Source organism: Hippopotamus amphibius, chromosome 7 (genome assembly GCF_030028045.1).
Source record: "Hippopotamus amphibius kiboko isolate mHipAmp2 chromosome 7, mHipAmp2.hap2, whole genome shotgun sequence".
NCBI lineage: Eukaryota > Metazoa > Chordata > Mammalia > Artiodactyla > Hippopotamidae > Hippopotamus > Hippopotamus amphibius.
In genome coordinates, this window is record NC_080192.1 from 130498288 (window position 1) to 130516792 (window position 18505).

Consider the following 18505-nt stretch of genomic DNA (forward strand, 5'->3'; position numbering starts at 1 on the left):
TAAAGACTGATACACTTAAAAATATCTGAAAAGATGCACACCAAAACATTACTAGTGGCTATCTCTGAATGGTGGACTAATAGGTGAGCTAAAGATCATTTTGGCATAACTGTATAATGTTCTCCAATGAATATGAATTGTTGCGCAAAAAACATACATTTAAATCGAATGACAAAAAGTCAAATATTAGTGTACTGAGTAAGCCACTTCTATTTGAAGACAGTGTGATGAGCAATGTTTAAATTAAATGCTTTGTACTGAGAAAGAACAAAGGGTAAATCTTACTTAGGAGTCTTCATGCTAGTTCAACTAAGGACACAAAGGATGGTGTAAGAAATAAACACAACCACCGAGTTAGTATTAAAAATATCACATTTTAACACTTCTGAGTATTAAATGAAAGTAACACTGGTTAAAGTACCTGGCAAACAGGAAGCACCTAATAAATGTTTGTTGACTCTCAAACTGAATGACTTTGCCAAATAAAAATGACAAATGCATCCATATGTAACTATTTTATAACAAACAAATGTAAATTATTTCACAGATTCTTTTAATGAACAGTGTTTCATCTTTAAGACAATAGTTCTTTAAGATTGCTTTCGAAATACTTTAAGGCACTGAAACAGATGCACACGTAATTTCAACACAACCAAGTATAATGAAAAGTACTCTGAATGACAGAAGTACATAAAATAAATAAGATCACCTTTAAAACCTGCATAATGCATAGTAATTTAACCAATAAACCAGAATCTGTAAAATTAGATATGCACTTCTATGTATCAGCCCCAACAATGGTTTTAAACTGACTGATGCCAGTTTTGAAATAACTACTTAGGTCAAATTGTATTCCACATCTAAGATGCTGGCTTATTTTCAAGTTTGCCTTCCCTTGCTAAATTCAGCTTGTTTTCTAAAGTCAACATGTTTTGGATATTCTACACATTTAATTAATGACTTCAAAATTTTAAACTTTAATGTAAAAAGCTTTATCAGATGGTTCTCACTTTAGAAAACCTTTAAGAATATAATCTACGTTAATTTTCACAGTTATAAACATGAGGGTTATTGCTGATGACAGGTCTTTATAGAACTTCTCATTGGGGTATATCCTACATGTACACACAAGAAAACCTCTAATGTGTCTTCTGGTTAATAATTACTATAAACTGGAAAATCCACAAAAGAGGCTTTTCTATATGTACAAGAAAAATATTTCCAACAAGAAGCCCCTTTACAGAATATATGGAGAATTACAAATTGACTTATATTTATGCAAATAAAAATTATAAAATGCTGCATGATAGGCCTATATGAAACATTTTCTTACAGATTCTTGAAAATTAACAATCATCGTTATCTCTGATTTTACCATCCCCTCATTTTTTTAAGAATGTCATTATTTTTGTTTCACTAGAGGGCTCTACCATAGCCGTAAACATTACCTACAATAAATATTTTCTATTATATATCTGTTCATTTCTTAAGGTAAGTGACAAAAGGAAAAGGCTCTCCTTTGTTCTCCCTTTCTTCCTGATACACAGATAGACCTCTGCCATGTGGAAGGCTAAGAACTAGAAAAGGAAGCATTCTTAAAGCTTCAAACAGAAGATATATTTTATAAACCAGGTCATGTGTATATTTCCCTTTTGCTATCCCTGAGCCTTTAACGAAAACCTCATTTAAATGTTGCAGCCTTGTCTCAGCTGTGCTTACAGAATATAAAGCATAGGTTTACCTCATGATTAGTTCAGAGTTAAGTGGTGGGGGACTAGGATAAATACAAAAGTCTTAGTGCTATTTTAGTCAAGTCTTGCACTGTCCATGGGGAAGCACGCAGGTTTTATTTTCTTGGGGTGAAAGCTTAGTGCAGGATTTCCTGAAGACTGGTTCTCCTACTACATACCTAAGAATTACTTGAGATTAAAAATGCAGAGATCTGGAACCCATCCCAGATATAATGAACTGCTAAAATGTGTGCGGTATGTGGCAGGTAACAGGCATGCTGAAAAGCTTCCCAAGTGATCCTTACACATTAGGGCTTGAGAATCACTGCAAATCATTGCTTTAAAAGATTAGTTCTTTCAAGGGGTCTGTGAGGTCAAAACTATTTTCATAATTATACTAAGATGTTATTTGTTTTCCACTTTCTCATGAATGTACAGCAGCATTTACTATAGGCTACATGATGTGTGATACAGCAACAGACTGAATGTAGAAGCAGATGAGATTCCATCTGTCTTCCTTACACCAGACAGTAAAGATATTTGCAAAAAATGAAATACAATGCTACATTTCTCACTAAATCTTTTTACATTTTGGAAAATAGACATTTTTCATTAAAATGTTCTTTATATTAACACATGTTTATTATTTTAATGAATATTTTATAACTTTTTATTTTAAATATTAATATATATAACCCACATAAACAAAAAGCCTTGAGACCAAAAAGTTTGAGAACTGCTCTTCCCAGCAGACGTCCAGCACCCTATGAACGTTACTGCTGACTGGCATGGCCACTTAGTTCCTTGGCACACTCAATGTATATTTCACTTTAAATATGATTCAATATGTCATCTGCAAAAAGCTTCTTAAACTTATTTTGAGGCAAGGGGATTTAATCTGACAGTGAAATACTGAAGTCTAACCAGTTTTAGTTAAAAATCTAGCATGTTTTCCTTAGTGACATTAGAATGTAATAAATAACCCTATAATATATAAATAGGCTGTCTGGTGTATGAAATAGAAAACCATAACTTTATATGACGCATTTAAAAAATGTTAATTAGTAATGTGACACCACTAGCATTAGCGTCTACGTGAGTGGTAGCAAACAAATGGCTCACTCCAAATGTTAGCTAAGAACAATCCCTTAATTTTTGAAAGAAAATAAAGTAGGGGATAAACTGGGATTCCGAGAGAAGAAAGAATTGTTTTAAATTTACATGTTCTGAAAATGTTGAAATGTGAATCGGCAGATTGATACTGACACTATACTAAGCTACACAATTTTATTCTTAAATGAAAATACATCCCAGATACTGCTGCCAAATTAATATTTGAGCGTTTATCTTGCCATCAGACAATGCAAACTGGGAACACTTCTGAGGTTTAAGCATAACTGTGGTGAAAGCAGTTCCTTCCAGCCTTTTGACTGTTATCTCAGATATAAAAAAATTATGTTGATGTTTTTAACCTGCCATGTACAATTTTTTAATGTATTGCTATTTTAAAAATCGGAGACAGCTAACATTTAAACGAATCACTGATGTCTGGAAATGATGTTTAAATGAAAGATGCTGTGAACATATTTGCTAATTTATATCATATTAAGATTTTAAATGATATAGTTATTTAATATATCTTATGTTGCATAACTGGTATTTGAAAATAAGTATATTTTTCTTTCTGAGTAGCCTTCTGGAAAAGTTCATTGAATATAGTTTCCATTCATAGTTTACACTTTCCTGTTACTTATTTTAAAATCTTCTCACCAGAAAGGAGTTAAATAGTTCAAAGCTCAGCAAATCTGACTTTCCCCCATTTTGGTTTGCATGTCTACTTATGACCATCGTTTTTCTGGAAACTTCCCACTTAGTGTATCAAAAATCAATGTTATGAAAGTTCTTTAAAAGGTTCAGCGGTTTTTTTGAGTCTCTGAATGATTACAGCATTCTGTAAATCGGCTTCTTCCAGTGTGAGTGTTTCATCTAGCAATTTGAGGAAAGGAAGAGCTGTTGCCAGGGAAAAGGGAGGACTTCTCTGAGATCCTTGGTATTTTTCGATGAAGTCTTTGATGTGGCTTATCCTGTAAAATAGCACAAACTATTAATATAATTTTATGAAAACCTGAATTAGCTAATTTAAGGTAATAACTTGTGACAATATCTGGTTATGTTAATACATAGAATAATCAAATAATGATGATATAAATACTCACTTGGGCTATCTTTTAAAGGTTGACCCCTGGTATAGTGACAAGGGTATTATGGTTACATTTTGAGTCTCCATCTTTCAGAAACACATTATGAAATATTTACATGTGAAATGATATGAAGTCTGGGGTTTGCTTAAACATAGTTCTTTGGGAATTGAGTGAGGGATCATTATATCTTCTCTGCGCTTTTCCACACGCCTGAAAGTCTCTGTAACAGAAAACTCTACATATCTTGCTCTGCATGGTCCAACCAGTAATGCTACACAGACAGAGGCTGTTATCTCTTAAATACCAGGTCAGGCTGTGCTTCAAATCTAATTAAGAAAATTCTTAACCCAGTGTAGGTAGATTTTCAGTTAGTATAATGAACACTATAACGTAACACAATCACTGCAATCTTGAAGGTAGCTCAAAGTTATGTTTATGCAACTTTGTGTGTATTTTGAGAGGGAGAGCATGTATACAGTTCATCAAAACTAAGATGCCACTGGGAGTTCCCTGGTGGCCTAGTGGTTAGGATTCTGGGCTTTCATTGCTGTGGCCTGGGTTCAATTCCTGGTCGAGGAACTGAGATCCCACAAGCCATGTGGCATGGCCAAAAAATACCCCCTAAGATGCCATTGATTCTAAGCCCTGTCATCTTGTATACTACTTTAAAAATTCTTTCTTAAACACATAGAATTTTTAAATATATTGAAAGAGCACTTTTAACTTATTTTCACATAAACATTCATCAAATCACATTTACTTCTATAATAAGATTAGAATAAAATAGTTAAGTCATTTCTAACACTTGAATGTTATTCAGACTCAGATCCTTCAAATCACTTCTGTTTCAGTCATTAATGTACATGTTTTTTTCCATATAATACTCCCTTCTGTATCAACAGTGTGTTGATGATACAGCATACTTTAAAAAAGTACTCCACTACTGTCTCTGGGATGATCTTTCATTAAGCTGACACTTTTTCTGCATGCTTTGAGGCATATGCCAAGGCAAAGACAATTGTGTCATGACTGCCATATGGCCAACGAGAAATTATAGGATGTACCCCCATTTCAGAAATGCTAAAATGTGCAAACAAGAATTAATGAAATATGACATCACCAAAGACAGAATTCTCCCATTCAATTAAGTTCACTAATTGCCACTTTGTTAACCTGTGCAGATTATCAAAAAAGTCAAGAAAATGGTCACTTGTATTTATTTGGGTACCAAAAACTGGATAACTAAAGGCTAAACCTTATGGCAAAGAATGTAAATATAAAAAGAAAACAATAAAGATAAAAGGAACTGTGCAGTAAAAATTAAAAATGTGTACTGTGATCTCCATAATACTAAGAGAATAAAGAAATGCCAATCTAAAAAGCTATGAGATGGGACTTCCCTGGCAGTCCAGTGGTTAAGACTTCACCTTCCAATGCAGGGGGTGCGGGTTTGATCCCTGGTCGGGGAGCTAAGATCACACATGCCTCTCAGCCAAAAAACCAAAACAAAACCGAAGCACTATTGTAACAAATTCAATAAAGACTTCAAAAAATGGTCTACATCAAAAAAATGTTAAAAAAATAAAAAATAAATAAAATAAAAAGCTATGAGAGGATTAAAAAAATATTCTCTTTAAGCGCAAAAACAGGTAAGAAAGGAGAAATGAAAAATAAAAAGATATGGGGTAAAGAAAAAACAAAGAGCAAGATGGTAGCCTTAAACCTAACTAGTTCAGGATATTATGTAACATTATTAAAAGTGGACTAAATATTCCAATTAAAAAACAAAGGTTGGTTAATTATCACTTAATAAATACTGTTGGCCAAAGTTTTTTAAGTGCTTCAAGTCACTCAGCGGAAAAAAATGCTAGGTGACTATTTGTTACTGAAAATGCCAGAAGTATTTTTCTAGACAAACATGTTGGGATTAAAATATTTTATTTCCCTAAAAAGAAACAAACAAGATGCAGAGAACAAACTTATGGTTACCAAGTAGGCGGAAGGGGAACGAATTGGGAGACTGGGACTGACATACATACAATACTATGACCGCACACAGACCAGATATGAGAGGGAGTTGTGGTGACCCAGAATAGGGAATCAGAGTCCAGGGAAGGTGAAGAGGACATCTGCAGAGGAAAGCTGCCCACCTTCCTAGTGTCAGAGTCTGACAAGTACAAGGAGGGCATCTATGTAGAGGGAGGCAGGTGGGGATGGTTAGAGTAGGAGCAGGGTTAGGAGAATGTCCACAGAGAAGAGCTGTCCAGTGCAGAGTGTCAGAAGCCAAGTGGGGTTAGGAATATAGGAGAGATGGTGCACAGCAGGCAGTCTCAGCAGAATAAAAAGAGCATTCACACAGAGAACTGGCCAACTGCAGTGTGTCAGAACCAGAAAGAGATGGAGAGCGTCCACGCATGGGGGAGGATAGGCAGCACTGTCTCCAGAGCCCAAGAGCACGAATGGGTCACTGGCATGATGTGATGTGTCAAGAGACCCAGCAGGAAGAGGGAGCCTTCCACGTGGGGGGGAGGCAGCAGAGAAAAAGGAGCTTGGTTACATACAGGAGAACAGATCAATAAATAAATATACTGAGAATAACTGGAGCCAGGTTTCTCACGGAAGAAAGTTAAAGTGGAGAAAGCGAAGAAGTTAGTTACAAATATGGAAAAGGGAAGACTAGAATAAACCCTGTGATGGTGGACTGAAATTAGAGGTATCTATGTGAGTTCATGGTTTTCAATATGCAAAGATACAGAAACATAGATGTAAATGTGTGTGTGTGTGTTAGTATAAGTATATACACACACACACACACGTGCACATATGTGTATGTATGCATAGACACCTGTAGCTCTTTCGCTCAGAGGGCCTGGAAGTGGTGGCAGTTTAAGTATACCTAAGTAACCAGACCCTCAATTCCCTTGGCCACTAAAAAGAACCAGTGCTTCTTAGAAAATGTACAGGACAAACCTGAAAAACAGTTTTAAGCCAATAAACAAGAAAATGCTCAAAAAATGATGGGAATGTGTAAAAATTTTAAGGATTAAAAAAAAAAGAATAGATAGAAGACTGGAAAAACTCGTAATAGTGATTATCTCTGGGTGATGGCATTTAAATTGATTTGTTTCTTTCACTATTTTCCTATATTACTTTTTTCTACAATTAACAGAAAAATACACACATAACGCTAATGATCAACTTAAAACATATTGAAAATAATTCTTTTAAAATTATGTATCCAGTTAAGCAGAAAAACTAGCAAAATGAGAATCCATCGAACAGACTGAAAATACTTCATTAATGTCCAAGAAGTTCCACTGTCATGAAAATACTGTTTAGAGAAATGTTTATTAAGATTCTTGGTTAGTTCTTAATAAAAACTATTTATTGATCTGAAAAGAAGAAATATAATTAAAACTTAGGGAAAAAAATAAGACAAATAATGAAACGGAAGACTCACCTATGAGAAATGTTAAATTTCTGGACAATCCTTTGCCCATTGGCTAACCAGATCTGTATATTAGTGATGGGTTCCAGATTGTTTAGTGGGACAGCAGACAACTTATTTTTATTCTCAACTTCAATACTCTTTGCTTTAGAAACAATTTTTGGTGTAGCACTAAGAAAATCCAGAAAACAAGTCAGATGCATGTTTTTCATTAAGCAAAACTTTATCACTAAACGATCACTAAAACTTTACAGTTAAGTACAGCTTCTGGGAAGATTTTAGCCAGTCACAGCTGTTCCCTGACTAACACATAAAGATATTAACATCATTTATATCCATCATACATGATTATAGGAATCTAATAAAATTATGCACATCTAAGTAATTTGTAAGCTTGTGGAGTGTTACATAGGTATACTTGAATAGCATACTTCTGTATCTGAATAGTGCCTTACAGAACAGTTTTATAGTGCTGACAGATCTATGGACTTTACCTTTACCTACTCCCCAGGTTAAAATTTCTAAAAAAAATGGAAAGTTCCCTGTAGAGAATAGTCCTTGGTTATAAAGGAAATGAAAGGAAGCAAAGTATTTCCTGATCACTCTGAGAGTCACATCTGGATATTTTTATATGTGTGGATGAATATGCATGTATATACCTTACCAATCTTGATAATTAATATATGAGAATTCATAAAAACAAAAGCAGTCCTATATTTAACCTCTTTGCATATTCTGCCACAGGCATGATTAGATAAGATGAACACTACAAAATCTGAAAATAATTAAAGGCTCTGATACTGACACTAATTTTATCAGGCATTATTTCACTTTTATTTCCTCAAAATTCAGATACTGATCAGAGAACACAATGCTGAAGGCGCTGGTAACTATACTACAGAACCCTATATCCTAAAGCCAGCCTATGTACTCTGTGACATGAACGGCAAAGCTCAAGTGGAGGGTGCAAGGAAGGAAAAATTATTTAACCACCCAATTTTGCCCAATGTCCTCATTAAGCCAGGCCCTTCTGATCTGATAAAACCAAAAAAGCCTCCATGACTTTTTGGTGTAGTGCCTGCATGTGTTACTTTACACTAAGACGACTATGACTTAGAACTTCTCATAAAAGTTAAAGTGAAAAATTTCATTTCCAGTGGGAGAAATGATAAACTCTATACATGTGGTCCACGTAGTAAAACAACGACAAGCTGAATATTAGTCAAGCCTCTGCTTCTGGAAGGTACCGATCATGAGCCCACTCACCTTCCCAGTCTGTGACCCTGTCCTGAGAAGGGCTGGAACACAGGCTTTGTTGACATACACACTTCATCTTTCTTATCTTCAACTTTAACATCCACCTCCTCTTTATCAAAAACTCCCTGTAACTCTAAAGGTAATTCCCTTGGAAAGTAAAGAAAGAAAGTGATAAAGCCCTTAATATGTTTTTTCTTTCTCTGAAAAACATATTCTGTATGCAAAAAGAATAGAAATATATACAGTAATAAGAGGAACATAATATCCTATACAATAAAAACTAAATGTATTTAAAATAATATAGTCAGAGAAAAATCAAGCTCGTATTTCATTTTTTAAAATGAAAACATAGCTACATGCTTGTTCTATAAAACAACACATAAAAAAGAAAGTGACAGCCCCCTCCCCCAAAAGTGACACTCCTTATAATTTCACTCTCACTCTAATAAAAAACTTTGGGGTGTGTCTCCTAAATTTTCTCTCTCTATATAGTAAAATTCCACATAATTATTATATTATTTTTCCCAAAGATGGTATCATTCTATGCACACTATTCTGTATTTTGCAAACTGCTTAAAAAAAAAAAAGCAATATACCATAGAAAACTTCTCATGTTAGTATATGAGTACGTCATTCATTTTTACCACATGCACACTATTATTCTGTTATAAAGTAGATCAAATGTTACAAACATATAAAATACTCTTTTCATCTTTTTCTTATTGATTTATAAGAAATGTGTATGTATTCCCTTTACAGGATATATGTGCAACAAGTATTCCCAGTTTGGCATTTGATTTTACATAATCAAATTTATCTATCTTTCTTATATTGCTCCTGGGATTCATGCCAACTATAGCTATATGCAACAACATGGATGAATATTCCAAAGAAATAAGCTGAGTAGACACAAACAATAAACACATTCCATTTACACAGAGTTCAAAAAACAGATAAAATGAAAAACCATAAAGAAAAGCAAAAGAAAAAAAACCATAAACATAAAGGAAAGCAAAGAACAAATCACTACTGAAGTTAGGAAATCTGAATTGAGAGACAGTCTACATAATTTGGGCCCATAATCTTTAAGTGTCAAGGTCATTAAAAAAAGACAAAAACAAAAATTGAGGAACCATTCCCTCCTGAAGGAGACTAAAGAACACATGACATTTAAAAGCAATGTGTGAACCTTCCTGAGCTTCAGTTCTTCAGTTCTAGAAGGGGATAACAGATGTCCTGCCTGCCTCAGAGATACTATAGTGATCAAATGAGACCATATAGGAACTAGTGCTTTGTATATTGTAACCATGATATAAAAGTAAAAGAATATTAATAATTATGTATGTTATTTCTTGCCCAGATATATTTCAATAGCTTAAAATAAATATTTACTGCACAAATAAAATAAAATAAAATAAAATAAAATAAAATAAAATAAAATAAAATAAAAACAATGTGTGGACTTCCCTGATGGCGCAGTGGTTAAGAATCCACCTGTCAATACAGGGGACAAGGGTTTGATCCCTGGCCCAGGAAGATCCCACATGCTGCGGAGCTACTAAGCCCGTGTACCACAACTACAAAGCCTGCATGCTAGAGCCCTCGAGCCACAACTACTGAGCCCATGTGTTGCAACTACTGAAGCCCATGTGCCTAGAGTCGGTGTTCCACAACAAGAGAAGCCACTGCAGTGAGAAGCCCGTGCACCACAATGAAGAGTAGCCCCCACTCTCCACAACTAGAGAAAGCCCACGCACAGACCCATATACACTACCAACTGTAATATAGATAGCTAGTGGGAAGTTGCTGTACAACACAGGGAGATCTACTCGATGATGGGTGATGCCTTAGAGGGCCAGGACAGGGAGGGTGGGAGGGAGGGGATATATGTATAAAAACAGCTGATTCACTTTGGTGTACCTCAAAAGCTGGTACAAGAGTGAAAAGCTGTGGAGCAACTAAGCCCGTGTGCCACAACTATTGAGCCCATGTGCCACAACTACTGAAGCCCATGCGCCTACAGCCTGTGCTCTGCAGCAAGAGAAGCCACCTCAATGAGAAGCTTGCACACCGCAACAGAGCAGCCCCCGCTCACTGCAACTAGAGAAAGCCCATGCACAGCAATGAAGACCCAACACAGTCAATAAAAAAAAAAAAAAGCTACAACATGAATGAATTTTGAAAACGCTATGCTGAGTGAAAGAAATCAGACACAAAATGATTCCATTTATATGCAATATCCAAAATATGCAAATTCACAGAGGTAGAGAGTAGATTGTGGTTGTGTAGGGCTGTGAGGGGCAAATGGAGAGTGATTACTAGTATGGGGTTTTTGGGTGATGAAAATGTTCTGGAATCAATAGTGCTGATGGTTGCATAACTCTGTGAATATACTAAAAAATAGTGAATTGTATACTTTAAAGGGGTAAATTTTATGGTAGGCTAATTACATCTCAATAAAGCAGTTATTTAAAAAAATAAAATTATTAAAAAAATTTAAATACATGGATAGTCACAAATATTTTTTATAGTGGGAGACAAGAAATAATCAAATTGTCAACAACTAAGTATATATATAAAAATTATGGGTCACCATTGTAACAAAATAATATGCAGATATATTCAAGTATTTCAAGATAGTCAAAATTAAAAAATATATATATGCACATTATATATGAATCTATGCACAGAAAATGCCAAAATGAAATTCAACAAAAATGTTAATGACAGTAAAACCTCTGGGTAATGAAATTATAGGTGATTTTCAAGTTCTTATCATAAATATATAAAATACACAGTACAGGGCAATGGAAATCACGATTCAAAAACTATACAGATATTTAAACATAATTATTAAATAACAAGTAGGATATGATGTGGTATTAAGTGACACTTGGCAAAGTGAATCAATTTAGGTCAGATTTTGGTTGATCAGAATTCAAATTCCTGACCTTTTAAAATTATAGCTGTGGCTCTCTTAAGAAAACCCATCTTATGAAAAATCTGAATTTACAAAAGAAAAAGTATCTTTGAATACATAGGGATGTGTGAACAACATTAAAAATGAATCTCCAAAATGAAACATATCTAAAACATCCTTCTGTTTACAAAGATTACTTACCCTTTTTTGATGCAGTTCAGAAACTGCTGACTTGCACCATCAGAATAACTTCTAAAATCATCATTGACCGTAAATCCATTTTTCCATAATTTTATACTTACATCCACCTGCAGTAAGAAACAAAACGCATCATGTTAATAAATAAAATGTACTAGCAGATTAAAAGTCCCTTGAAAATTTCTTCTATCAGTGCATATTTTATGTATTAATCTTTTCTTTAAAATTGAGATATAACTGACATATAATATTGTATTAGTCTTAGGTATACGACATAATGATTTGACGTGTGTGTGTGTGTGTATACACACACATATATATATTTTTGGGTGTGTTGGGTCTTTGTTGCTATGTGTGGGCTTTCTCTAGTTGCGGCGAGCAGGCTTCTCATTGCAGTGGCTTCTCCTGTTGGGGAGCATGGGCTCTAGATGCATGGGCTCAGTAGTTGCGGCACTTGGGCTCTAGAGCACAGGCTCAGAAGTTGTGGCTCACAGGCTTAGTTGCTTTGTGGCATGTGGGATCTTCCCGGACTAGGTATCAAACCCATTTCCCCTGCACTGCCAGGCAGATTCTTAACCACTGTGCCACCAGGGAAGTCCGACTTATGTATATACTGCAAAATGATTACTACAATTAGTGTAACATCTATTACTACACATAGCTACAAATTTTATAATACATCATTCTTAAGAGCAAGCTTCAAATGTAAAATATCAAAAATTATAATGTACACATACAATATGGTTCATAATGAATAATAGTTTAAAATAAATCATTAAAAATTTTCTTTAAGAGAACCCATTTGCAAAAATATTCTGTGCCATCTCAAAGAACACTAAAGCTTTCTGGCCAGAACAGACTTCTCAACAGTTAGAGAAGGACTTTGAAATGACTTGAACATTAGACTTTGAACATAAAGAATAATAAAAGGAGGGGAAAAAAAACTATGAGCAATTAATGGCTATTCCTTCAAATATAAACTATCAGTGTTACTGTTATCAATATTTCATCTCTCAACATCTTGTTCATCATTTCCTAAGAACAATATTTATTCATTTATTCAAACAAAGAAGTTACTGTAGAAATATAGAAAGGTTCAGAAATACAGTAGAATGCTGAAATGCTTTAGGTTGAACACAGAAGGACTGATTAAAAACCATTTAAGAAGATATCAGACTATTAGGGACCCTCCCTTGTCTCTAGCACGTATTCATTCAACATATGCTTACTGAGTGCCTAATATGTAACAGACACTTCATTACGATGTTAGAGAAAACATAATAATAATAGCATATATTATTAGCCTACCTATTTTTTTTTTTAAAGATCTTTTTTGGAATATAGCCTGCCTATCTATCAATCTACCTACCCACCTACCTGAGAGAGCACTTGTGTGTACATTTAGTATGTACCAAGCACTGTTTAAAAGCACTTTCCCTACACAGATTTATTTAGTCTTCTTAAAATCCACACAAGGTGGGTATTATTTTATCCTTTTTATAGATGGGGAAATAGAAATACAGAAGATTGAGTAAATTGCCCAATATTACACAGTCAGTAAGGGTAGAGCTGGGGCTGGAATCCATACTCTTCACCACTATACCATATTGGCTCTTTTATTTACCTATAACCAAACTGTCAAGACTCTACTCTCATGGTACTCACAGAGAAGAATGAGAACTAAAAAAATGGTACAAGTGAACTTATTTACAAAACAGAAATAGAGTCACAGAAGTAGAAAACAAACTTATGGTTACCCAGGGGGGAAATTGGGGGGAGGGATAAATTGGGATGTGGGATTGACATATATACACTACTATATATAAAACAGACAACTAATAAGGACCTACTGATAGGACAAGGAACTCTACTCAATACTCTGTAATGACCTATATGGAAAAGAATCTAAAAAAGAGTGGATATATGTATATGCATAACTGATTCACTTCACTGTACAGCAGAAACTAATACAACATTGGAAATCAACTATAATCCAATAAAAATTAACAAAAAAAAAAGAAAAGAATGAGAACAAAACAAATAGGAAAAGAGCACATAAAGACACTGAGAAGAGGAATTTCCTGGTGGTCCAGTAGTTAGGACTTGGTGCTTTCACTGCTGAGGGCCTGGGTTCAATCCCTGGTCAGGGAACTAGAACTAAGATTCCATAAGCCACGCAGCATGGCCAAGGGGAAAAAAAAAAAAAAGACACTGAGGAAAACAGAAGAAACTTAAAAACAAAAATCCAAAAATGACAATACACTTAGAGAAGATGTTTGAGAGAGTAGGAGGGAATATTCGGGGAACAAAAGGGCTCTTAGAAACTTAAAATAGAAATGAAATAAAAAGATTGAATATATGTTGAAGAAATACCCCAATTAAAATAGAACAAAACAACAAAGAGGTGGAAAACAGGACAAATAAGAAAAAATAAGGGATTCAGTCCAAGAGATCCATTATCTAAGTAAAAATATTCTAAAGAGACCAGCAACAGAGGGGAGCAAAATATCAAAGAAGCAACATGAGAAAATGTCCTAGGATGGTAAAATACAAGTTTCTGTATTGAATGAATAAAAAAGAAACTATATCAAAACCCATTAGAACATGAGCATATTAAAGAGAAGATTCTAACAGCTTGTAGGGAGCAAAAACATGCCATACACACAGGCTCAGAGGCCAGAACAGCAATCTATCAATCACATGTGAAGGCAGAACAAAGGCAAATTCGGGTGCACAAGGCTTTAAGCCATCTATTTCCCACACACGCTTTTCACACACACTTTGTTCATAAAGCTACCTCCAGACTGGCTTCATAAAAATGTAAACACACAGGGTGGGCTGGGAGAGGCACAGAATTCAGTGCACAGGAAGTGAGAGGAGAGAGAAAGAGAATGCTCAGGATCACAGATTCCAGGGCAGCAGCAGTATAACCCCGCTACAGGACACTGGAGAAAGATGAAGGGCTTCAGCACAGCTGTCCTTCAGAAAAAATTAAACTGGTAAAATTATCTCATGTGTTCAAACATACTGAAATAAGATACAGCCTACCACGAGAGTCTGGGGATGAATTAACAACAGGCACAAAGAAAATAAAGCCAATATGGAAGGGAAAAAAAAGTATTAATTCTACTGAAAATTTAAAAGACAGTCAGGAAAAGAAGTATCATAACACTCTATATGACACAGTTATGCTGTACAGTATTTATAAAGCTATAAAGCTATAAAGAATGATAACTGATTTAATCCCAAAACATAGTTATGTTAGTAAAATGAGAGGAGGTGGTTTGGGCAGGAGGTAGAATAAGAGCTAAAGTCTCATCTCCTACTTTAAAAAAGTCAATACATAATTTGAAAAACTAAAAAAATCAAGAACTATCATTATTAGTATATTATTAGAAATACAGACTTCATACCAGAAGAAATAGCTAAGTGATTACCTCTGGGAAGTAGATATCATGGCCATGGAGGAATACGGTTGCTACTTTTCAACATAAGTCTTTCAGAACTATTAGACTTTAAACTTTCAGTACTTAAACTCTGATAAAATTTTAAATTAAAATTTAAAAGATAAATTAAAGGGATCTCTAATGTCTGACTTCAAAAAGCCAGCTGGATTCTCATAATTGCTACTGCCTTCAGTCTGCTGTGATATGTTGTTTTCACTGAAATATAGTTTAAAAAAAAAAAAAAAATCAAGCCTCATACAGATACGTAGTTACAAAAGAAGCATTTTATCTTATTTTATAGTATGTATGTATGTATTTATTTATTTATTTTGGCTGCATGGGGTCTTAGTTTGCAGCACGCAAACTCTTAGTTGCAGCACGCAAACTCTTAGTTGCAGCATGTATGCAGGATCTAGTTCCCCGATCAGGGGTCAAACCTGGGCCCCCTGCATTGGGAGTGTGGAGTCTCAGCTGCTGAACCACCAGGGAAGTCCCCAAAAGCAGATTGTTAATAACTTTTCCAAGATACTACATCAAAATGTAGTAAGTGCTAGCATCTCAAAAGTTTGCTGAAAATATCACATGATAAAACATATGCAGAATCTAAAAAAACGATACAGGTGAACTTACAAAACAGAAACAGACTCATAGATACAGAATATAAACTTATGGTTACCAAAGGGGAAAGGGGGAGGTGAGGGATAAATTAGGAGTTTGGATGAACAGATACTACTATACATAAAATAAATAAACAATAAGGGCCTCCTGCATAGCACAGAGAATTATACATATTCAATATCTTATAATAACCTATAATGGAAAGGAATTTGAAAAAGTATGTGTGTATATATACCTTATACACACACACACACACACACACACACACACATATACCACTGAATCACTCTGCTGTACACCTGAAACCAACACTTTTTTTTTCCTTCGGCTGTGCCACGTGGTTTGTGGGATCTTAGTTCCTTAACCAGGGATTGAACCTACGCCCTCAGCAGTGAAAGTGCAGAGTCCTAACCACTGGACCGCCAGGGAATTCCCTAACACAACATTTTAAATCAACTATATTTCAATTAAAAAAAAAAAGTTAGCTGAGGGACTTCCCTGGTGGTCCAGTGGGTAAGACTCCACACTCCCAATGCAGGGAGCCCGGGCTGGATCCCTGGTCGGCAAACTAGATCCCGCATGAATGCCACAACTAAGAGTCCACATGCTGCAACTAAGAAGCCTGCATACTGCAATGAAGATCCTGTGTGCCTCAACTAAGACCTGGCGCAGCCAAAAAAAAAAGGTTAGTTGAGAATCTGAATGTGGAATCTGAAATTTGATTATTTTTGTATACCCGTTACACTAAAATCCTTTAGAGACACTTTGACTTTTTCACCCATGCAACATTTTATAACATCACATACTGATCATTTGGAAAACACTGGCTCAAGGAGTTATGCAAATCTTCCAAATGTTGATATATTTCATAACATGACATACAAAAAATGTATATTTATTAATATGACAATAATCCCATCAGAAAAATCTTTTAAATTTTGGGAAGCTGTCAAGTATATGGTGGCAGTTTATCAAAATTCTTACTTTAATTTAAAGAAGTTGATGAAGTCAAATCTTATCATTTGCAACAAATATTGTAAGTTGTTTTCCTTTAAGTCTCAAACTTGCTTCATACATTTTGAGAAAATGTCTGTAGAATATCCAAGACTGAATAACCAGCTGTCTGTAAATAATTCCTTCACGTAAAAACAGTACACCATGAAAAAGCAGACCATCCAGTTGTATCTGAAGCAACTGTACTTTTCCTTAAGATATTCCTGTATATTGTAGAAATGTTTAATGTATACTTCATATTTTATCACAGAATATTAGTAAGATGTATACTGAAGAGTTGGGATTTAATGACATGTAAGTTTCACTGCTTCATCAAGGACATTCTTAATTGAAACTAGTGTTTTCCCCCTGCAAGTGCAAGGAGAGAATACAGTAATTACTGGTACAGAGTAGTGCCACTCAGTTCCTCCTAAAGTGCTGCTTTTGCCTACCACTGCTTTTGCAGTATCAGTGCAAACTCAACACAGTGAAAAAAGTAAATAATATCTTACTATTATTATGAAAAGTTTTGACCTCTAAAGGTCCATATTTTGAGAAACGACTGGGAGAGAAGAAATTTATGGACACTTACCTGTTTCTTTTGTTCAGTGGGAGACAAACATTTGGCACCAACCTTCTGAGCTTCCTCAAAAAGGCTGTCAACAAAATATTCACAATTTGTTTGTTGATTATCACTAAGAGGTTGGTGGTCAGATCCTGTTTCACAAACCCTACACATACAAAAAAAGAAAAATAAGCACTATTAACCACTAATTCTCTAAATATACATAAATTGTTCTAGTTAAGGGATCTAGAACTGAGATGCTACCTCCATGCCTGTAGTTGAAACCCTCTTCTAAATTAATATAGTAGGTATGTGGCCCTGGGAAGTCCTTAACCTTCTTGGTCCAGAGCAGGGTTTTCTCAACTTCAGTCCATTGATATTTGGGGACGGTTAATTCTTTGTTGTGCAGGCTGTCGTGTACACTGTAGGAAGTTTAGCAGCATCTGTGCCATTACCCACTGGATGCCAGTAGCATGGACTCCCCCCTACCCCCCAGTGTTATAATAATAAAAAAACATCTTTAGACAATGCCAGATGGCCTCTGGGGGTGGGATGGGTAAAATCCCACCACGTTGAAAACCACTAGCCCAGAGTAAAAAAAAACAATGTGTTCTTTGTAAAGGTCTCAAAATGGGGTTACTATGTACTTTTTGGTAACACAAAGCACGCCTGAAACTAAAGGTGATAAGGTGTGAAGAACAGTCATAATCATAGTTTTGCTCCTCTGTACACTTTAGAATGAAATTTCCCACTCAAGACCTTCATTTGCAGTGGTTTAAAATTCTATTGGGTTTTTTTCTTTCTTTTTAAATTGAGGTATAACTGACATACAACAGTATTTTAGTTTCAGACACACAATATAACGATTCAATGTTTGTATATATTACAAAATAATCACCACAATAAGTCTAGTTAATAGTTAACATCCATCACCATGCATAGTTACAAAATTTTTTTTCCTTGGGATGAGAACTTTTAAGATTTACTCTCTTAGAAACTTTCAAATATGCAGTATAGTATTATTAACTAAAGTCACTGTGATGGGACTTCCCTGGTGGTGCAGTGGATAAGACTCTGTGCTCCCAACGCAGGGGGCCTAGGTTCCATCCCTGGTCAGGGAACTAGATCT

The 18505-nt window shown here is 35.1% G+C and overlaps 1 protein-coding gene across 3 annotated transcripts in view; it reads right to left on the reverse strand.

The window, feature by feature from the left end:
• Positions 1–543: 543 nt before the first annotated feature.
• The window catches only part of UBXN2A (UBX domain protein 2A), a 37590-nt gene continuing 19628 nt past the window's right edge, over positions 544–18505 (reverse strand). The window contains exons 3-7 of one of the 3 annotated variants that reach the window (XM_057741441.1): positions 17404–17542; positions 11758–11864; positions 8646–8783; positions 7392–7550; positions 555–3814 (exon numbers count right to left, since the gene is read on the reverse strand). In XM_057741441.1, coding sequence (XP_057597424.1) covers positions 3622–3814; positions 7392–7550; positions 8646–8783; positions 11758–11864; positions 17404–17542 — 736 coding nt within the window. In that variant the 3' untranslated portion in view covers positions 555–3621. Of the gene's footprint in view, positions 3815–7391; positions 7551–8645; positions 8784–11757; positions 11865–17403; positions 17543–18505 lie in introns of all 3 variants that reach the window. The other 2 variants (XM_057741440.1, XM_057741443.1) reach the window with 2 other exon arrangements.